Below are 22,680 nucleotides of genomic sequence, written 5' to 3'. Positions count from 1 at the left end.
TCATCAGTAGTTCAAGGATAATAATAATATATTCAACTTTCTATACATAGGAATAGATTCATCAGTAGTTCAAGAGTGAAATTTTGAATACATTGTTGGCAAAAGTCTTCAAACTTAAAATGTATAAACAGACTTATAATTTTATGCGATTTCTTCAGAAGTTCAAACATGACTTTTTGATCTATTTTTTTTCTGCCCCTGGAATATATGAACTTGAACTTTTAATTTATACTAATTGACTCCTAATGTTTCATCAGTAGTTCAAGAATGACTTTTTTTGGAAAATAAAATTTCTGACCCTGGATCCTATGCACTTGAATGTTCTATATATACGAATCTGTTAATTTATCAGTAGTTCAAGGATGACTTTTTTTGAAAAATAAAAAGCCTGACCCTGGATCCTATGAAGTTGAACTTTTTATATGAAAGTTCATCTTAATAGACTCCTTAATAGATTCATCACTAGTTCGAATGGGAAATGTTGAATACATTTTTGGCCAAGTAGTCTTCAAACTTAAAATGTATAAACAGACTTATGATTTTAATTGTGTTTCTTCAGAAGTTCAAACATGACTTTTTGAAGTATTTTTTCTGACCCTGGACAAGTTCATAGGAACTTGGACTCTCTATGCATAGCAATAGACTCCTAATGTTTCATCGGTAGTTCAATGATAATAGTAATATATTCAACTTTCTATAAATTCAGTGGTTCAAGGACTACTATTCAATAGTAGTTCAAGTGTGGCGTTTTGAATACATTTTTGGCAAAGGAGACTTTAAAATTAAAACAAATAAACAGACTAATGACGTTAATGGTGTTTCTTCAGAAGTTCAAACATGACTTTTGAACTATTTTTTCTGACCCTGGAATCTATGAACATGAATTTCTATGCATACCAATAGACTCCTAATGTTTCATCAGTAGTTCAAGGATAATAATAATATATTCAACTTTCTATACATAGGAATACATTCATCAGTAGTTCAAGAGTGAAATTTTGAATACATTGTTGGCAAAAGAGTCTTCAAACTTAAAATGTATAAACAGACTTATGACTTTATGGTGTTTCTTCAGAAGTTCAAACATGACCTTTTTGAACTATTTTTTTCTGACCCTGGAATATATGAACTTGAACTTTAGATGCATACCAATCGACTCCTAATGTTTCATCAGTAGTTAAAGGATGACTTTTTTTGGAAAATAAAATTTCTGACCCTGGATCCTATGAACTTGAACTTTCTATACATAGTAATAGATTAATCAGTAGTTCAATTGTGACATTTTGAATAATTTTTTTGGCCAAGGAGTATTCAAACTTAAAATGTATAAACAGACTTATAACTTTATGCTATTTCTTCGGAAGTTCAAACATGACTTTTTGAACTATTTTTTCTGACCCTGGAATCTATGAACTTGGACTCTCTATGCATACCAATAGACTCCTAATGTTTCATCAGTATTTCAATGATAATAGTGATATATTCAACTTTCTATAAATTCAGTGCTTCCAGGACTACTATTCATCAGTAGTTCAAGTGCGACATTTTGAATACATTTTTGGCCAATGAGACTTAAAACTTAAAACAAATAAACAGACTAATGACGTTAATGGTGTTTCTTCAGAAGTTCAAACATTACCTTTGAACTATTTTTTCTGACCCTGGAATCTATGAACATGAATTTCTATGCATACCAATAGACTCCTAATGTTTCATCAGTAGTTTAAGGATAATAATAATATATTCAACTTTCTATACATAGGAATAGATTCATTAGTAGTTCAAGAGTGAATTTTTGAATACATTGTTGGCAAAAGAGTCTTCAAACTTAAAATGTATAAACAGACTTATGACTTTATGGTGTTTCTTCAGAAGTTCAAACATGGCTTTTTGAACTATTTTTTTCTGACCCTGGAATATATGAAATTGATCTTTAGATGCATACTAATTGACTCCTAATGTTTCATCAGTAGATCAAGAATGACTTTTTTTTGGGAAAATACATTTTCTGACCCTGGATCCTATGAACTTGAACTTTCTATATATATACAAATCTTTTAATTCATCAGTAGTTTAAGGATGACTTTTTTTGAAAAATAAAAAGCCTGACCCTGTCAAGGATCAGGAATGGAGGACCCAGATGCAGAGTGAACAAAAGGACAGTTTATTAAAAAGACAGATCAACAAGACACAAGAGGGTAGTGGATGAGTGACAGTCCAAACACCAGGGCAGGGGACAGACACCACGACGACAGGCAGGGGAGGATGACCACTGAGACCAGTCCAGGCAGCCAATGAACTTGACGACAGCTCGTGAGGCAACACCAGGCAGGGCGATGGTGGACCAATCCAGGCAGGAACCAAGGGCTTAAGGGTCTCACAGAATCAGCTCCCTTCTTGGCTGAGAGGCAGTGGAGACAGCGGCCAGGGAAAAACTTAGGACAGAAAACACAGGACACACACACAAGACACTAGACAAGACAACAAGAAACAACAGACAAACTAAGAACTATGACTAAATTAAACAAAAACTAAAATAATAACTGGAGCTAGAAAACAAGGAAAAATAAAACAAAACCAATCTCTATAAAAAGACTTAACTGAGAAATAAAAGTGGAAAACAGGAAAAATAAAAATGTAAGCTATCGAAACCAAGAAAACTAAACAATAAGGCTAAAGAGAAATGCCAAAATAAAACCTGGAGAAAATTAGCAAAATAAAGACAGAAACTACACTAGACTCAAAAACTCAGGAACAAAGAAAAAACTGAAAATAAATGCAAAGCTAGAAAAACAGGAGACACTAAAACTAGAAAAGACTAGACTAAGCTAGACAAGGAGCTAGAGACATGTACGCACAAGCAAACGCTCACAAACATACACAACGAACCAGCAAAGACATGAGGGAAGGTAGCACAATATAAAGGGACCCAAGCACATGAGGAACAGGTGAGCACAATTAGTGAAACGAGGACTAGACCAGACTAAACAAGGGGGCGTGGTAACAGTAAACAAGGAGGCAGGACAAGAGGAACACATGACAGACACAAAGAGAGACAGATCCATGCACTAAGACACAACACAAACATAGAAACATTAAACAAAGACAAAACAGACAGAGCTGCCAGGGCAGAACCCTGACAGACCCTGGATCCTATGAACTTGAACTTTTTATATGAAAGTTCATCTTAATAGACTCCTTCAAAGATTCATCACTAGTTCAAATGTGAAATGTTGAATACATTTTTGGCCAAGTAGTCTTCAAACTTAAAATGTATAAACAGACATGACTTTATGGTGTTTCTTCAGAAGTTCAAACAGGACTTTTGGAACAATTTTTTCTGACCCTGAAATCTATGAACTTGAATTTCTATGCATACCAATATACTCCTAATGTTTCATCAGTAGTTCAAGGATGAACTTTTGAACTAATTTTTTGCCAAAGAGTCTTCAAACTTAAAATGTATAAACAGACTTATGACTTAATGGTGTTTCTTCAGAAGTTCAAACTTGACTTTTTGAACTATTTTTTTCTGACGCTGACCCTGACTTAAAGACTTTCTGAAGTTTCATCAGTAAATCAAATATGACTTGTTGATTAAAATCTGACCCTAGATTCTATGACCTTGAGCTTTCTATGCAATCCAATAGATTCCTAATGTTTCATTAGGAGTTCAAGGATGATTTTTTTGAAAAAGAAAAAGATAATAGTGATATATTCAACTTTCTATAAATTCAGTGCTTCCAGGCCTACTATTCATCAGTAGTTCAAGTGCGACATTTTGAATACATTTTTGGCCAAGGAGACTTAAAACTTAAAACAAATAAACAGACTAATGACGTTAATGGTGTTTCTTCAGAAGTTCAAACATTACCTTTGAACTATTTTTTCTGACCCTGGAATCTATGAACATGAATTTCTATGCATACCAATAGACTCCTAATGTTTCATCAGTAGTTTAAGGATAATAATAATATATTCAACTTTCTATACATAGGAATAGATTCATTAGTAGTTCAAGAGTGAATTTTTGAATACATTGTTGGCAAAAGAGTCTTCAAACTTAAAATGTATAAACAGACTTATGACTTTATGGTGTTTCTTCAGAAGTTCAAACATGACTTTTTGAACTATTTTTTTCTGACCCTGGAATATATGAAATTGATCTTTAGATGCATACTAATTGACTCCTAATGTTTCATCAGTAGATCAAGAATGACTTTTTTTTGGAAAATAAATTTTCTGACCCTGGATCCTATGAACTTGAACTTTCTATATATATACGAATCTTTTAATTCATCAGTAGTTTAAGGATGACTTTTTTTTTAAAATAAAAAGCCTGACCCTGGATCCTATGAACTTGAACTTTTTATATGAAAGTTCATCTTAATAGACTCCTTCAAAGATTCATCACTAGTTCAAATGTGAAATGTTGAATACATTTTTGGCCAAGTAGTCTTCAAACTTAAAATGTATAAACAGACATGACTTTATGGTGTTTCTTCAGAAGTTCAAACAGGACTTTTGGAACAATTTTTTCTGAACCTGAAATCTATGAAATTGGACTCTCTATGCATACCAATAGACTGCTAATGTTTCATCAGTAGTTCAATGATAATAGTAATATATTCAACTTTCTATAAATTCAGTGGTTCCAGGACTACTATTCATCAGTAGTTCAAGTGTGACATTTTGAATACATTTTTGGCCAAGGAGACTTAGAACTTAAATCAAATAAACAGACGTATGACTTTATGGTGTTTCTTCAGAAGTTCAAACATGACCTTTTTGAACTATTTTTTTCTGACCCTGGAATATATGAACTTGAACTTTAGATGCATACCAATTGACTCCTAATGTTTCATCAGTAGTTAAAGGATGACTTTTTTTGGAAAATAAAATGTCTGACCCTGGATCCTATGAACTTGAACTTTCTATACATAGTAATAGATTAATCAGTAGTTCAATTTTTACATTTTGACTACATTTTTTGGCCAAGGAGTCTTCAAACTCAAAATGTATAAACAGACTTATGGCTTTATGGTGTTTCTTCAGAAGTTCAAACATGACCTTTTTGAACTATTTTTTTCTGACCCTGGAATACATGAACTTGAACTTTAGATGCATACCAATTGACTCCTAATGTTTCATCAGTAGTTAAAGGATGACTTTTTTTGGAAAATAAAATGTATGACCCTGGATCCTATGAACTTGAACTTTCTATACATAGTAATAGATTAATCAGTAGTTCAATTGTGACATTTTGAATACATTTTTTTTTGGCCAAGGAGTATTCAAACTTAAAATGTATACACGGACTTATAACTTTATGCTATTTCTTCAGAAGTTCAAACATGACTTTTTGAACTATTTTTTCTGACCCTGGAATCTATGAACTTGGACTCTCTATGCATACCAATAGACTGCTAATGTTTCATCAGTAGTTCAATGATAAAAGTAATATATTCAACTTTCTATAAATTCAGTGGTTCCAGGACTACTATTCATCAGTAGTTCAAGTGTGACATTTTGAATACATTTTTGGCCAAGGAGACTTAGAACTTAAATCAAATAAACAGACGTATGACTTTATGGTGTTTCTTCAGAAGTTCAAACATGACCTTTTTGAACTATTTTTTTCTGACCCTGGAATATATGAACTTGAACTTTAGATGCATACCAATTGACTCCTAATGTTTCATCAGTAGTTAAAGGATTACTTTTTTTGGAAAATAAAATGTCTGACCCTGGATCCTATGAACTTGAACTTTCTATACATAGTAATAGATTAATCAGTAGTTCAATCTGTACATTTTGACTACATTTTTTGGCCAAGGAGTCTTCAAACTCAAAATGTATAAACAGACTTATGGCTTTATGGTGTTTCTTCAGAAGTTCAAACATGACCTTTTTGAACTATTTTTTTCTGACCCGGGAATACATGAACTTGAACTTTAGATGCATACCAATTGACTCCTAATGTTTCATCAGTAGTTCAAGGATAATAATAATATATTCAACTTTCTATACATAGGAATAGATTCATCAGTAGTTCAAGAGTGAAATTTTGAATACATTTTTTGGCCAAGCAGTATTCAAACTTTAAATGTATAAACAGACTTATAACTTTATGCTAAGTCTTCAGAAGTTCAAACATGACTTTTTGATCTATTTTTTTTCTGACCCTCGAATATATGAACTTGAACTTTTAATTTATACTAATTGACTCCTAATGTTTCATCAGTAGTTCAAGAATGACTTTTTTTGGAAAATAATATTTCTGACCCTGGATCCTATGCACTTGAACGTTCTATATATACGAATCTGTTTATTTATCAGTAGTTCAAGGATGACTTTTTTTGAAAAATAAAAAGCCTGACCCTGGATCCTATAAAGTTGAACTTTTTATATGAAAGTTCATCTTAATAGACTCCTTAATAGATTCATCACTAGTTCAAATGTGAAATGTTGAATACATTTTTGGCCAAGGAGTATTCAAACTTAAAATGTATAAACATACTTGTGACTTTATGGTGTTTCTTCAGAAGTTCAAACAGACTTATTGAACTATTTTTTCTGACCCTGACCCTGGAATGTATGAACTTGAACTTTAGATGCATAACAATTGACTCCTAATGTTTCATCAGTAGTTCAAGGATGAACTTTTGAACTTATTTTTTTTTGCCAAAGAATCTTCAAACTTAAAATGTATAAACAGACTTATGATTTTAATGGTGTTTCTTCAGAAGTTCAAACAGACTTATTGAACTATTTTTTCTGACCCTGGAATATATGAAATTGAACTTTAGATGCATACTAATTGACTCCTAATGTTTCATCAGTAGATCAAGAATGACTTTTTTTGGAAAATACAATTTCTGACCCTGGGTCCTATAAACTAGAACTTTCTATATATACGAATCTGTTAATTCATCAGTAGTTTAAGGATGACTTTTTTTGAAAAATAAAAAGCCTGACCCTGGATCCTATGAACTTGAACTTTTTATATGAAAGTTCATCTTAATAGACTCCATAATAGATTCATCACTAGTTCAAGTTTGAAATGTTGAATACATTTTTGGCCAAGTAGTCTTCAAACTTAAAATGTATAAACAGACTTATGACTTTATGGTGTTTCTTCAGAAGTTCAAACAGGACTTTTGGAACAATATTTTTCTGACCCTGGAATCTATGAACTTGAATTTCTATGCATACCAATATACTCCTAATGTTTCATCGGTAGTTCAAGGATGAACTTTTGCACTTATTTTTTGCCAAAGAGTCTTCAAACTTAAAATGTATAAACAGAATTATAACTTTTTGCTATTTCTTCAGAAGTTCAAACATGACTTTTTAAACTATTTTTTCTGACTCTGGAATATATGAATTTGAACTTTATATGCATACCAATTGACTCCTAATGTTTCAACAGTAGTTAAAAGATGACTTTTTTTGGAGAAAAAAAAATTCTGACCCTGGATCCTATGAACTTGACCTTCATATACATAAGACTAGATTCATCAGTAGTTCAAGTGTGACATTGGGAACTTGTTTTGGCCAAAGAGTCTATGAACTTGAACTTCTATACATAGTAATAGATTCATCAGTAGTTCAAGGATGAACTTTTGAACTTATTTTTTGCCAAGGAGTCTTCAAACTTAAAATGTATAAACAGACTAATGACTTTAATGGTGTTTCTTCAGAAGTTCAAACAGACTTATTGAACTATTTTTTCTGACCCTGGAATATATGAACTTGAACTTTCTATGCATACCACAATACACTCCTAATGTTTTATCAGTAGTTTAAGTAAGAATTTTTGAATACATTTTTGACAAAGAAGTCTTCAAATCTAAAATATATAAACATGCTCATGACTTTATGGTGTTTCTTCAGAAGTTCAAACATGACTTTTTGAACTATTTTTTTCTGACCCTGGAATCTATGAACTTGAAATTCTATGCATACCAATAGACTCCTAATTTTTCATCAGTAGTTCAAGGATGAGCTTTGAACTAATTTTTTTTTCCCTTGAGTCTATAAACTTGCGCTTTCTATGCAAACCAATAAACTTCTAATTTTTCATTAGGAGTTCAAGGATGACTTTTTTGAAAGAAAAAATAATAATAATTCTGACCCTTGATCCATGAACTTGAACTTTCTACGCATACCATGAAAACCTAATGTTTCATCAGTAGTTGAAGGATGAACTTTTAAACTTAATTTTTGCCAAAGAGTCTATGAACTTGAACAATACCAATGAGACGAGCACTAATCTCCTCATTGCACAAGTTTTTTTTGTATGTAATGCAATGCAATGCAAAAGCACTTACTCTCACTGCACCACGACTTAAATGCAATGCAATCCAAAAGCGCTAATTCTTCAATTCACAAAAGGTAATGCAATGCAAGCAATATCTTCAATGCATGAGTCTTTTTCTTATGCAATGTTATGCAATGCAATGCAAAAGCACTAATCTCTTCATTGCACAGAGAAATATGATAAGCAATGGAAAAGCGCTTATTCTTAAATCCACAACAGTTTCTGTGCAATGCAAAGGTATAACCTCCTTACGTATGTCAATGCAAAAGCACTTATGTCTTAATTGCACGACATCTATGCAATGCAAAGGCACTGTCTCTTCGCTGCAAGAAAGTTTTTTTCGTATGCAATACAAAAGCACTCATTAAACAGAAAAATATTATATGCAATGCAAAAACACTCACTTTCAGTGCACAGCGACTTAAATTTACAAAGCAATCCAAAAGCGCTATTCTTCAATAAACAAAAGTTTTTTTGTATGCAATGCATGCAAAAGTATTCAATGCACGAGTTTTTTCGTATGAAATGCAATGCAATGCTAAAGCACTAATCTCATTGCACGAGTTTTTCGTATTCAATGCAATGCAAAAACACTTACTCTCAGTGCACAGCGACTTAAATGCAAAGCAATCCAAAAGCACTAATCTCTTCATTGCCAGCGAAATATTATATGCAATCCACAACGCTCTCTACGCTCTTTTATGCAAAGGCACTGTCTCTTCGGTGCAATGCGAGTTTTTTATGCAATGCAATGCAAAAACACTAATTTGCACAAGTTTTTTTGTATGCAATGCAATACAAAAACACTTACTCAAGTGCACAGCGACCTAAATGCAATGCAATGCAAAAACACTAATTTCTTCATTGCAAAAAAGGTCTTTAATGCACGAGTTTTTTCACATGCAATGCAATGCAAAAGCACTAATCTCTTAATTTTATATGCAATGGAAAAGCGCTAATCTTAAATCCACAACGTTCTTTATGCAATGCAAAGGCACTGTCTCCGGTACAATGCGAGTTTTTTTATGCAATGCAATGCAAAAGCACTAAACTCCCAATGGGTTGCAATGGCACAAGTTTTTTTGTATGCAATGCAATGCAAAAGCGCTAATCTCTTCATTGCACGGCGAACTATTATATGCAATGGAAAAGCGCTCATTCTAAAATCCACAACGCTCTCTATGCAATGCAAAGGCACTGTCTCCGGTACAATGCGAGTTTTTTATGCAATGCAATGCAAAAGCACTAAACTCCTCATTGCACAAGTTTGTTTTGTATGAAATGCAATGCAAAAGCACTAATCTCTTCATTGCACAGCGAAATATTATATGCCATGCGACTTAAATGTAATGCAATGCAAAAAACTAATTTCTTCATTGCACAAAAGGTTTTTGTATGCAATGCATGCAAAAGTCCTCAATGCACGAGTTTTATGCAATGCAATGCAAAAGCACTAATCTCTTCATTGTAGAGCGAAATTGTATATGCAATGGAAAAGCGCTAATTCTTAAATCCACAACGTTCGCTATGAAATGCAAAGGCACTGTCTCCGGTGCAATGCGAGTTTTTTATGCAATGCACTAAAAGCACTAAACTCCCCATTGCACAAGTTTTTTTGTATGCAATGCAATGCAAAAGCTCTAATCTCATCGCACAAGTTTTTTCATATTCAATGCAATGCAAAAACACATACTCAAGTGCACAGCTACTTAAATGAAATGCAATGCAATTGCAAAACATTGCTTCATTGCACAAAAGGTTTTTTTATGCAATGCATGAAAAAGTTCTCAATGCATGAGCTTTTTCATATGCAATGCAATGTAAAAGCACTAATCTCTTCATTGCACAGCGAAATATTATATGCCATGGAAAAGCTCTCATTCTTAAATCCACAACGCTCTCTATGCAAATGCAAAGGCACTGTGTCTTCGTTGCAATGCGAGTTTTTTATGCAATGCAACTATTCTCATTGCACAAGTTTTTTGGTATGCAATGCAATGCAAAAACACTTACTCATGTGCACAGTGACTTAAATTTAATGCAATGCAAAAAACTAATTTCTTCATTGCACAAAAGGTTTTTGTATGCAATTCATGCAAAAGTCCTCAATGCACGAGTTTTTTCATATGCAATGCAATGCAAAAGCACTAATCTCTTCATTGCAGAGCGAAATTTTATATGTAATGGAAAAGTGCTAATTCTTAAATCCACAACGTCCTCTATGCAATGCAAAGACACTGTCTTCGGTGCAATGCGAGCTTTTTATGCAATGCAATGCAAAAGCACTAAACTCCTCATTGCACAAGTTTTTTTTGTATGAAATGCAATGCAATTGCACTAATCTCTTTGCACAAGTTTTTTCATATTCAATGCATGCAAAAACAATTACTCTAAAGTGCACAGCGACTTAAATGCAATGCAATGCAATGCAAAAAAAAAAATTCTTTATTGCACAAAAGGTTTTTGTATGCAATGCATGCAAAAGTCTTGAATGCAAGAGTTTTTCATATGCATTGTAATGCAATGCAAAAGCGCTAATCTCTACATTGCACAGCGAAATATTATATGCAATGGAAAAGCGCTCATTCTTAAATCCACAACGCTCTCTATGCAATGCAAAGGCACTGTGTCTTCGTTGCAATGCGAGTTTTTTATGCAATGCAATGCAAAAGCACTATTCTCATTGCACAAGTTTTTTGGTATGCAATGCAATGCAAAAACACTTACTCAAGTGCACAGCGACTTAAATGCAATGCAATGCAAAAAACTAATTTTTTCATTGCACAAAAGGTTTTTTTATGCAATGCATGCAAAAGTCTTTAATGCACGAGTTTTTTCATATGCAATGCAATGCAAAAGCACTAATCTCTTCATTGCAGAGCGACATTTTATATGCAATGGAAAAGCGCTAATTCTTAAATCCACAACGTTCTCTATGCAATGCAAAGGCACTGTCTCCGAGTTTTTTATGTAATGCAATGTAAAAGTACTAAACTCCCCATTGCACGAGTTTTTTTGTATGCAATGCAACGAAACAGCACTAATCTCATTGCACAAGTTTTTTCATATTCAATGCAGTGCAAAAACAATTACTCTAAAGTGCACAGCGACTTAAATGCAATGCAATGCAAAAACACATTTCTTCATTGCACAAAAGGTTTTTGTATGCAATGCAATGCAAAAGCACTAATCTCGTTGCACACGTTTTTTCATTGTCGATACGATGCAAAAACACTTACTCAAGTGCACAGGGACTTAAATGCAATGCAATGCAATGCAAAAACACTAATTTCTTCTTTGCACAAAAGGTTTTTGTATGCAATATGCACCATGCACCAGTTTTTCCGTATGCAATGCAATACAATGCAAAAGCACATCTCTTCATTGCACAAGTTTTTTTTGTATGCAATGCAATGCAAAAGCACTAATCTAATTGCACGAGTTTTTTCGAATTCATGCAATACAAGAAAACACTTACTCTCAGTGCAAAGCAACTTTAATGAGAGGCAATCCAAAAGCGTCCAAAAGGTTTTTGTATGCAATGCATGCAAAAGTCTTCAAGCAAGAGGTTTTTTCGTATGCAATCCAATGCAAAAGCTCTTTTTTTGCACAGCGAATAATATCACTAATTATTGCATCACCGAAATATTATATATTATGCAATGCAAAGGTACTATCTCGTCGATGCACAGCGAGATTTTTTTTTTGCAACGCAATTCAAAAGTACTTCTCTTCTCATATAGTACGAGTATATGCATTGCCCTCGAAAGAAATCGACATTTGACCTAGAGGATATTTTTCTGTAATATCTGATTGTTTGAATGTTTAGAATATTAGATTTGAGACTCACAGACTTCTTCAATGTTTCATCGCAGTTCAGGATTGAAATTTTGCATATCACTAGCCAAAGAGTTTAAAATTGTTAACAGAACTTATATACATTTATATACTTTGGATGTTTCATCATTAACATTATGCCTTTATTATGAAGAGTCCAAATGTGACTTTTTGAAAAAAAAAAAACCTGACCCTTGATTCTATGAACTTGAACTTTCTGTTCATACAAATAGAGTCCTTTCTGTTGTTTTATAAGTAATTCAAGGATGAACTTTTGAACTTATTTTTTGCCTAAGAGTATTTGAACTTGAACTTTCTATATATACCTATGAAAATATTCCTTACTTCATCTGTAGTTCAAGGATTACTTTTTTTGAAAAATAAAAGTCTGACCCTTGATCCTATGAAACTATGATCCTATGAAATTCATCTCAAGTGCACAGCATATCTCCTTAATACATTATCTATTAAGCATATCTATTAAGCATTAGCATATCTCCTTAATAGATTCATCACAAGTTCAAGTGTGAAATGTTGAATAGATATTTGGCCAAGGAGTCTTCAAACTTAAAATGTATAAACAGACTTATGACTTTAATGGTGTTTCTTCAGAAGTTCAAACATGACTTTTTTAACTATTATTTCTGTCCCTGGAATTGATTAACTTGAAATTTCTATGCATACCAATGTATTCCTAATGTTTCATCAGTTGCTCAAGGATAAACTTTTGAAGTTATTTTTTGCCAAGGAGTCTTCAAACTTAAAAGGTATAAACCTTCTTATGACTTTATGCTGTTTCTTCAGAAGTTCAAACATGACTTCTGAACTTTTTTTTCTGACCCTGGAATATAAGAACTTGAACTTTATATGCATATCAATTGACTCCTAATGTTTTAGCAGTAGTTAAAGGGTGACTTTTTTTGGAAAATAAAATTCTGAACCTGGATCATATGAACTTGAACATTCTATATATACGAATATATTCCTTCTGTTATTTCATCAGTAGTTCAAGGGTGACTTTTTTTGAAAAATAAAAAGTCTGACTCTGGATCCTATGAACTTGAACTTTCTATACGAAACTTCATCTTAATAGTCTGCTTAATAGATTCATCACTAGTTCAAGTGTGAAATGTTGAATACATTTTTGGCCAAGGAGTCTTCAAACTTAAAATGTATAATTAGACTTATGACTTTAATGGTGTTTCTTCAGAAGTTCAAACATGACTTTTTGAACTATTTTTTCTGACCCTGGAATATATGAAACTGAACACTATATGCATACCAATTGACTCCTAACATTTCATTAGTAGATCAAGGATGACTTTTTTTGAAAAATACAATTTCTGACCCTGGATCCTATGAACTTGAACTTTCTATACATAGGAATAGATTCATCAGTAGTTCAAGAGTAAAATTGTGAACTTTTTTTTTTTTTGCCAAAGTGTCTATGAACTTGAACTTCTATACATAGTAATAGATTCATCAGTAGTTCAAGGATGAACTTTTGAACTTATTTTTTGCCAAGCAGTCTTCAAACTTAAAATGTATACACATACTAATGACTTTAATGGTGTTTCTTCAGAAGTTCAAACATGACTTTTTGAACTATTTTTTCTGACCCTGGAATCTATGAACATTAATTTATATGCATACCAATACACTCCTAATGTTTCATCACTAGTTCAAGGATGAACTTTTGAACTTATTTTTTGGTCAAAGAATCTTCAAACCTAAAATGTATAAACAGACTATTCAGACTAATATTCAACTTTCTATAAATTCAGTGGTTCAAGGACTACTATTCAATAGTAGTTCAAGTGTGACGTTTTGAATACATTTTTGGCCAAGGAGACTAAAAACTTAAAACAAATAAACAGACTAATGACTTTAATGGTGTTTCTTCAGAAGTTCTAACATGACTTTTGAACTATTTTTTCTGACCCTGGAATCTATGAACATGAATTTCTATGCATACCAATAGACTCCTAATGTTTCATCAGTAGTTCAAGGATGACTTTTTTTGGAAAATAAAATGTCTGACTCTGGATCCTATGAACTTGAACATTCTATACATAGTAATAGATTAATCAGTAGTTCAATTGTGACATTTTGAATACATTGTTGGCAAAAGAGTCTTCAAACTTAAAATGTATAAACAGACTTATGACTTTATGGTGTTTCTTCAGAAGTTCAAACATTACCTTTTTGAACTATTTTTTTCTGACCATGGAATATATGAACTTAAACCTTAGATGCATACCAATCGACGCCTAATGTTTCATCAGTAGTTAAAGGATGAATTTTTTTGGAAAATAAAATGTCTGACTCTGGATCCTATGAACTTGAACTTTCTATACATAGTAATAGATTAATCAGTAGTTCAATTGTGACATTTTTAATACATTTTTTTTGGCCAAGGAGTATTCAAACTTAAAATGTATAAACAGACTTATAACTTTATGCTATTTCTTCAGAAGTTCAAACATGACTTTTTGAACTATTTTTTCTGACCCTGGAATCTATGAACTTGAACTCTCTATGCATACCAATAGACTCCTAATGTTTTATCAGTAGTTCAATGATAATAGTAATACATTCAACTTTCTATAAATTCAGTGGTTCAAGGACTACTATTCATCAGTAGTTCAAGTGTGACATTTTGAATACATTTTTGGCCAAGGAGACTTAAAACTTAAAACAAATAAACAGACGTATGACTTTATGGTGTTTCTTCGGAAGTTCAAACATGACTTTTTTGAACTATTTTTTTCTGACCCTGGAATATATGACCTTGAACTTTTAATTTATACTAATTGACTCCTAATGTTTCATCAGTAGTTCAAGAATGACTTTTTTTGGAAAATAACATTTCTGAACCTGGATCCTATGAACTTGAAAGTTCTATATATACGAATCTGTTAATTCATCAGTAGTTCAAGGATGACTTTTTTAGAAAAATAAAAAGCCTGACCCTGGATCCTATGAAGTTGAACTTTTTATATGAAAGTTCATCTTAATAGACTCCTTAATAGATTCATCACTATTTCAAATGTGAAATGTTGAATACATTTTTGGCCAAGTAGTCTTCAAACGTAAAATGAATAAACACACTTATGACTTCATGGTTTTTCTTCAGAAGTTCAAACATGACTTTTGGATCTATTTTTTCTGACCCTGGAATCTATGAACTTGGAATTTACGATTTTATGGTGTTTCTTCAGAAGTTCAAACATGACTTTTTGAACTATTTGTTCTGACCCTGGAATTTATGAACTTGAAATTTCTATGCATACCAATATACTCCTAATGTTTCAATAGTAGTTCAAGGATGAACTTTTGAACTTATTTTTTGCCAAGTAGTCTTCAAACTTAAAATGTATAAACAGACTTATGACTTTATGGTGTTTCTTCAGAAGTTCAAACATGACTTTTGAAACTATTTTTTCTGACCCTGGAATATATGAACTTGAACTTTATATGCATACCAATTGACTCCTAACGTTTCATCAGTAGATCAAGGATGACTTTTTTTGAAAAATACAATTTCTGACCCTGGATCCTATGAACTTGAACTTTCTATAAATAGGGATAGAATCATCAGTAGTTCAAGTGTGAAATTTTGGATAAATTTTTTTGGCCAAGGAGTCTTCAAACTTAAAAGGTATAAACAGACTTTTGACATTATGGTGTTTCTTCAGAAGTTCAAAATTACTTTTGAACTATTTTTTCTGACCCTGGAATTAATGAATTTGGTCTTTCTATGCATACCAATAGACTCCTAATGTTTCATCTGTAGTTCAAGGATAATAATAATATATATTCAACTTTCTATACATAGGAATAGATTCATCAGTAGTTCAAGAGTGAAATTTTGAATACATTGTTGGCAAAAGAGTCTTCAAACTTAAAATGTATAAACAGACTTATGACTTTATGGTGTTTCTTCAGAAGTTCAAACATGACCTTTTTGAACTATTTTTTCTGACCCTGGAATCTATGAACTTGGACTCTCTATGCATACCAATAGACTCCTAATATTTCATCAGTAGTTCAATGATAATAGTAATATATTCAACTTTCTATAAATTCAGTGGTTCAAGGACAGTAGTTCATATACTACGGCAAGTGTCAAAATGATTGATGGTGACCTTTGACCTACCACGCCCCCTTCGTTCCCCTCCCCCCACGGACCACCCAGGTTGTTCCCCTCCCCCACCGACCACCCACGTTGTCATCACCTTTGACCTTATGTATACTCTGGGGGTCAATATGACCTTTGAGGTTACATGTTTGAAATTCCGGTGATGACTTCTGACCTGTGATTGTTTTCGGTAGTGATCAAATGAAAGACTGATGGTTTTGAACTTTGACTCTGCAATTTGAGCTTTGATTTCAGGGAGGTCCAGACCACGTGAGGTGCTTTTGCATTCCATGGCAAGTGACAATACGATTGTATCATTATAGGACGACAGGCTTTTCCTCTCTCTCTCTCTTCCTGACACACACACACACACACACACACACACACACACACACACACACACACACACACACACGAAATTGGTTTTATAAAGGGAAATACATTTCTATTTTAAATGTAATGGAAACAAAATATATATTATTTATAATACCATTTATTTTACTAAAATATAAAACAACTTTCAGAGCGCGGACAAAAACTGGTCCTTTTACATTCATGTATATACATTAGATGTTTTACAAGAGAAAAACAAACATTATTTTACTAAAATGTGCTGAAACATTGTGAATCAAATATTAGTGTAGCTGTATGAATATATAAAAAAAAATTCAGAGAGCGGACAAAAGTGGTACTTTTACATTGATGTACATTAAATGATTGTATTACAAAGAAAAAATACAGGTTGTAAAGTTGAAAATTATTCTCTCCCTCTCACTGACCAAGACACCAACACTCACACCCAGGGAGGTGTCACAGCCACAGCAGACGGGGGAGGTAGCATTCTATGGACAAGACAAAGTCTAAGACTTTTGCCAGTAAATGCTTGTTTCAGTCAAAGCATTCTATGGCCACAGTCTATGTAAGGCTTTAACTTTAAAATTCAGCATATTTTCATGACAGTTTAAATATGTTCTTTTAAAATGAAACGTTTTAAATAAATTCATATTTTTAATCTAACAGTTGTAATCATTTAGATGATTACATTCATTATGCATACAGACACCTGTATAAAGAAATACAACCCTTTATAAATGGTTTTATAAAGCTTAAACCTAAAGTCTATCGATTACACCGTTTGTTCCATTTTTACTTTAACATTTATACAAAACCTCCAAGCAAGATTTTAAATACATCTTTATGTATGGTTTTAGATCAAATATCTTTGACAACAACATTGCTTTAGTCTAGGAAAATCATCACACTCAATAACAATGATAAACACATCACTAAAATTCACTGAAACATTGTGAATCAAATATTGATTCTATATATATTTTGTGTACAAAAGTGGTCCTTTTACATACATGTACATTGAATGAATATTGTAGTAAGTTCGATAATGGAAGGAAGGAAGAGGACACGGGGGTCGGCTGGACGGTTGATACTTTCTTTATTTATAACTCAAAACTTGTAATAAACTTCACAACACACACTGCGGTGTGGATTCTCATAGACGCTCGATTACTTCCGGGTCGGCACTTCCGGCTTCCGGTAACTCAGTCTCTGTGCGCTCGTATCAACCGTCCGATCTCTCTCTCTCCTTGATCTCCGGTTCCACCGAGGTTTTATTCCCTCTCCGCGCTCATTACTAGAACAAGAGACAGGTGTTATTAATCTGCTTCCAATCCACTCACTTACCGCTTGTCCCGCGGCTCTCTCTCCCGCTGCAGACCTCGCTGAACCACGCCCCCCTTGCCACATACCCCCACCGCCCGACTCAGGCCGGGGAGCCGTCCGGCCTGCAGCCCCCCCCCCCCCCCCCCCCCATTTCTGGAGAGGAAATCGGCCACAGCCATCTGAGCACCCGGCCCGTGGACCACCTGGAACTTAAAAGGCTGAAGAGCTAGATACCAACGGGTGATCCGCGCGTTGGTATCCTTCATGCGGTGGAGCCATTGGAGAGGAGCGTGGTCCGAACAGAGGGTGAACTCCCGCCCCAGAAGGTAGTAGCGGAGGGTGAGAACGGCCCACCTGATGGCAAGGCACTCCTTTTCGATGGTGCTGTACTTAGCCTCTCTCTTCGAGAGCTTACGGCTAATGTACAGCACCGGCCGCTCTCCCCCCTCCACCTCCTGGGCCAGGACTGCGCCCAGCCCCCTGTCCGACGCGTCAGTCTGCAACAGAAAAGGGAGAGAAAAGTCAGGGGAGTGTAAAAGCGGCCCGCCACATAGAGCAGCCTTAACTCGGGTGAAGGCCTGCTGGCACGGCTCCGTCCATTGGACCGTATCTGGTAGCCCCTTTTTAGTAAGGTCAGTCAGGGGGCTGGTGAGGTCCGAATAATTTGGTATAAACCGTCTATAATATCCCGCCAGCCCCAAGAACTGCCTTACCTCCTTTTTGGTCTTGGGCCTCGGGCAGGTCGCAATTGCGGCGGTCTTATCAATTTGGGGACGCACCTGTCCATGACCCAAGTGGAAGCCCAGATACCTTACCTCCACCCGCCCAATTGCACACTTCTTCGGGTTGGCCGTGAGCCCCGCTCCCCTCAACGACCTCAAGACCGCCCGGACATGTTGCATATGCCGCTGCCAATCGTGACTGTAAATCACGATGTCGTCCAGGTAGGCAGCAGCATATGCGGCATGGGGACGCAAAATCCTGTCCATGAGGCGCTGAAAGGTAGCGGGTGCCCCGAACAAACCGAAGGGAAGCGTGACGAATTGGTGCAATCCGAACGGCGTGGTGAAGGCTGTTTTTTCTTTGGACAATGGAGACAAGGGGATCTGCCAATAGCCCTTCGTTAAGTCCAATGTCGAATAAAATCGAGCCGTGCCCAGCCGATCAAGCAACTCGTCAACCCGCGGCATTGGATACGCGTCGAATTTCGACACTGCGTTCACCTTGCGGTAGTCCACACAGAACCTGACCGAGCCGTCGGTTTTAGGGACCAAAACGATCGGGCTCGCCCAGTCACTGTTGGACTCCTCTATTACTCCCATATCGAGCATTGCCCCTAATTCTTCCTGAACTACTTTTTTTTTGTGTTCAGGTAAACGATACGGCCGGCTGCGAACTACCACGCCCGGCTCGGTCTCGATATGGTGCTGAATTAAGTCGGTACGGCCCGGTAGTGGCGAGAACACGTCGGCGAATTCCGCCTGTAGTTTTGAAAGATCAGTGAGTTGGGACGGTGAGAGGTGATCTCCCCCAGGGGCCAGTGCGACCGATTGTGCTTTGATGCTCGCCTCTGGCCCGAGATCATCCTCTCCCCCGATCACCGTCGCCAACAACACTGATTCGACCTCATTCCATTTCTTCAGGAGATTGAGGTGATATATTTGCCGTGCTCCGTTCCTATCGGACCGTATCACTTCATAATCGAGATCTCCAACCTGTCGAGCGACCTCAAACGGCCCCTGCCATTTCGACATTAATTTAGAGCTCGATGTCGGGAGTAATACAAGCACTTTCTCTCCCGGTGTGAATTTGCGTAGTCTCGTACCCCTGTTATACGACCGGCTTTGGCGGTCCTGGGCTTGCAACAAATTCTCCCTAGATAGCCGCCCCAAGGTGTGGAGTTTTGTTCGCAAGTCCAGTACATATTGAATTTCGTTTTTGGCCAAAGAAGGCCCCTCCTCCCAAGTTTCTCGTAGGACGTCCAGCACCCCACGGGGCTGTCGTCCGTAGAGAAGCTCGAAGGGGGAAAACCCCGTGGAGGCTTGCGGGACCTCTCGCACAGCGAATAAGAGGGGTTCTAACCACCGATCCCAATTTTTGGCGTCTTCCTGTACGAATTTACGGATCATGGATTTAAGAGTGCGATTAAATCGTTCGACCAAGCCGTCTGTTTGTGGGTGATAGACGCTTGTCCGAATCGATTTGATGCCCAATAACCCGTATAATTCGCTTAACGTGCGTGACATAAACGCCGTGCCTTGATCAGTGAGGATTTCCTTCGGAATCCCCACTCGGGAGATTAAACGAAACAGTGCGTCCGCAACACTCTTCGCCGAGATGTTGCGGAGAGCCACTGCTTCCGGATATCGTGTTGCGTAGTCCACGATAACTAGCGCAAAACGATGTCCGCGTGCGGATCGCTCTAATGGCCCGATGAGGTCCATCGCAATTCTCTCGAAGGGGACCTGCATTAATGGAAGGGGGCGCAATGGCGCTTTTGGGGAGGCCAGGGGATTCACCAACTGACATTCAGGACAAGACGCGCACCACCTGCGCACATTGTCGTGAATGCCTGGCCAAAAAAATCGGGTCATTAAACGATTCAGCGTGGCCGCCTGTCCCAGGTGGCCCGCCATTGGGTTAGAGTGAGCCGCCTGGAAAAGCATTTCCCGGCGGCTCTTTGGTACTAACAACTGGGTTGTATCCACTTTTGTCTGAGCGTCTTGGGTCACTCGATACAACCTATCCTTAATTATGGCAAAATAAGGATACGTGACGGGCAAGGCGGGTTGAAGGGACTGACCGTCGATAGTGCGGACCTGTTGGAAAGCATGTTTTAGAGTCTCATCTTGGGACTGCTCCAGAGGGAAGTCATCGCGGTCCGAGAGAATCAGTCTCTCGACCCCGCTCGTTTCCTCTGAAGCGGTTCCCGAGGGCCCCGCATCAGTCTCGCCAACCTGCACTCGCATCGCCCCGTTCCTAGCCTTGTTCTCCCAAGCGGCATCCGCGCATAACGACCCCAATAATGCCGGAAAGGCGGGCCAATTTGTCCCCAGAATTAGCGGATGCCGGAGGTGGGGACTCACCGCCACCTCAACACTATGATTTTCTCCCCTAAACTGTATCGTGACTGGGACAACCGGATATTCCACCACATCCCCGTGCACACACCGCACCTTAACCATGCGGCTTGTATCCAATGCCCCCGGTTGCATCAGGCTTTGATGGATCGAGGTTTGGTTACAGCCGGAATCCACCAAGGCCTGATATGTACCCCCCTTGATACTCACAGGAATTTGGTACTCTCCTGCTTGATCAGGGGTGGTCCGCTGGAAGTCCGGGACCCGGATCATTGTCCCGACGTCCATCATCGGACATCGGTCCACAAAATGGTCCGGGTCGCCGCACCGCCAGCAGGCCAGCCCAGGCCTGCCCGCCGCCCCTGCGGCGGGGAGTGGATTGGAAAATGAGCGCGGAGGGGGGGTGGAACCGGAACCGTTATCCCCGCCCGACCCCAGCAGCCCCGCCCCCCTGGGCGGGGCCCTCGAACTCCCGTATTGCCCTGGGCCCATTCCACCCCGACCTCTGGGGGGAATACGAGGGGGCCCTGGAGGGCGGGACCTAGGGAGAGGGACAGGGCGAGAAGGAGAGACAGAGGGGGGAGAGAGAGAGGGAGAAGTTAGTAGGGGCTCGCCGACCCCCGGGCACGCCACCAGATGGTCCTCCGCCAGGTTGATGGCCGTCGTCAGCGACGTGGGCCGGTGGCACTGGACCCACTCGGCGGTCTTCCTGGGGAGCCGAGCGATGAACTGCTCCAGTACCACCAGATCGACGATGTGGTCCACGTCGCTTCCACCGGCCAATAGCCATTTGCGGCACTCGTCCCGGAGCTGTTGGGCCATCGCGAAGGGCCGACCGGCCTCACCCCACGCCAGCGAGCGGAACCGCTGTCGATGCTGCTCGGGGGTCCGGCCGACCCGCTGGATGATGGCCCTCTTTAGGTCTTCATAATCCAGGAGGTTCGCCACCGGCAGTTGTTGAGCGGCCGCCTGGGCTTCTCCCGTGAGCAGTGGTATGAGGCGCACCGGCCACTGTGCCCGGGGCCACCCGCAGGCCTCCGCTGCCTTCTGGAACAGTTCGATGAAGGCCTCAGGATCGTCCTGTGGCCCCATCTTATGTAGGGGCACGTGGACCGGTGCGCTGGCGAGCCCGGCGGCTTCGGTGCAAACCTCCCGGGCTGTCCAGCTCCGGAACCTCTCGCGGTCCTCTTGCTGGCCGCGGACGATGGCCTCGAAACGGCGCTCCTGGTCCGCCCGCAGGTCCAGCATGGACTGGTGTTGTTCCTGGTGGAGGGCCGCGAGAGCGGTGATGATGTCCGCAAACGGCGTGGCGGAGGGCGTTGGTGTTGTCATGGCGGCGGCGCGGTCCTACTTCCTTCCCGGGTTTCGGCACCACTGTAGTAAGTTCGATAATGGAAGGAAGGAAGAGGACACGGGGGTCGGCTGGACGGTTGATACTTTCTTTATTTATAACTCAAAACTTGTAATAAACTTCACAACACACACTGCGGTGTGGATTCTCATAGACGCTCGATTACTTCCGGGTCGGCACTTCCGGCTTCCGGTAACTCAGTCTCTGTGCGCTCGTATCAACCGTCCGATCTCTCTCTCTCCTTGATCTCCGGTTCCACCGAGGTTTTATT

General features: G+C 38.0%; 1 protein-coding gene across 1 annotated transcript; it reads right to left on the bottom strand.

Annotated features, from left to right (window-relative positions):
* Nucleotides 1–17,694: 17,694 nt before the first annotated feature.
* On the bottom strand, nucleotides 17,695–22,150 carry LOC137075845 (zinc finger protein with KRAB and SCAN domains 7-like). The gene is made up of 2 exons (XM_067444798.1): nucleotides 21,269–22,150; nucleotides 17,695–17,949 (listed from the first exon to the last, which is right to left on the bottom strand). The coding sequence occupies exons 1-2, from the start codon at nucleotides 22,148–22,150 to the stop codon at nucleotides 17,947–17,949; spliced, it is 885 nt and encodes a 294-aa protein (XP_067300899.1). The 3' UTR covers nucleotides 17,695–17,946.
* Nucleotides 22,151–22,680: the final 530 nt, after the last annotated feature.

The sequence above is a fragment of the Pseudorasbora parva genome, chromosome 5 (assembly GCF_024679245.1).
Source record: "Pseudorasbora parva isolate DD20220531a chromosome 5, ASM2467924v1, whole genome shotgun sequence".
In the NCBI taxonomy this organism is placed as follows: Eukaryota; Metazoa; Chordata; class Actinopteri; order Cypriniformes; family Gobionidae; genus Pseudorasbora; species Pseudorasbora parva.
This window is presented reverse-complemented; position numbering and strand designations above follow the sequence as displayed.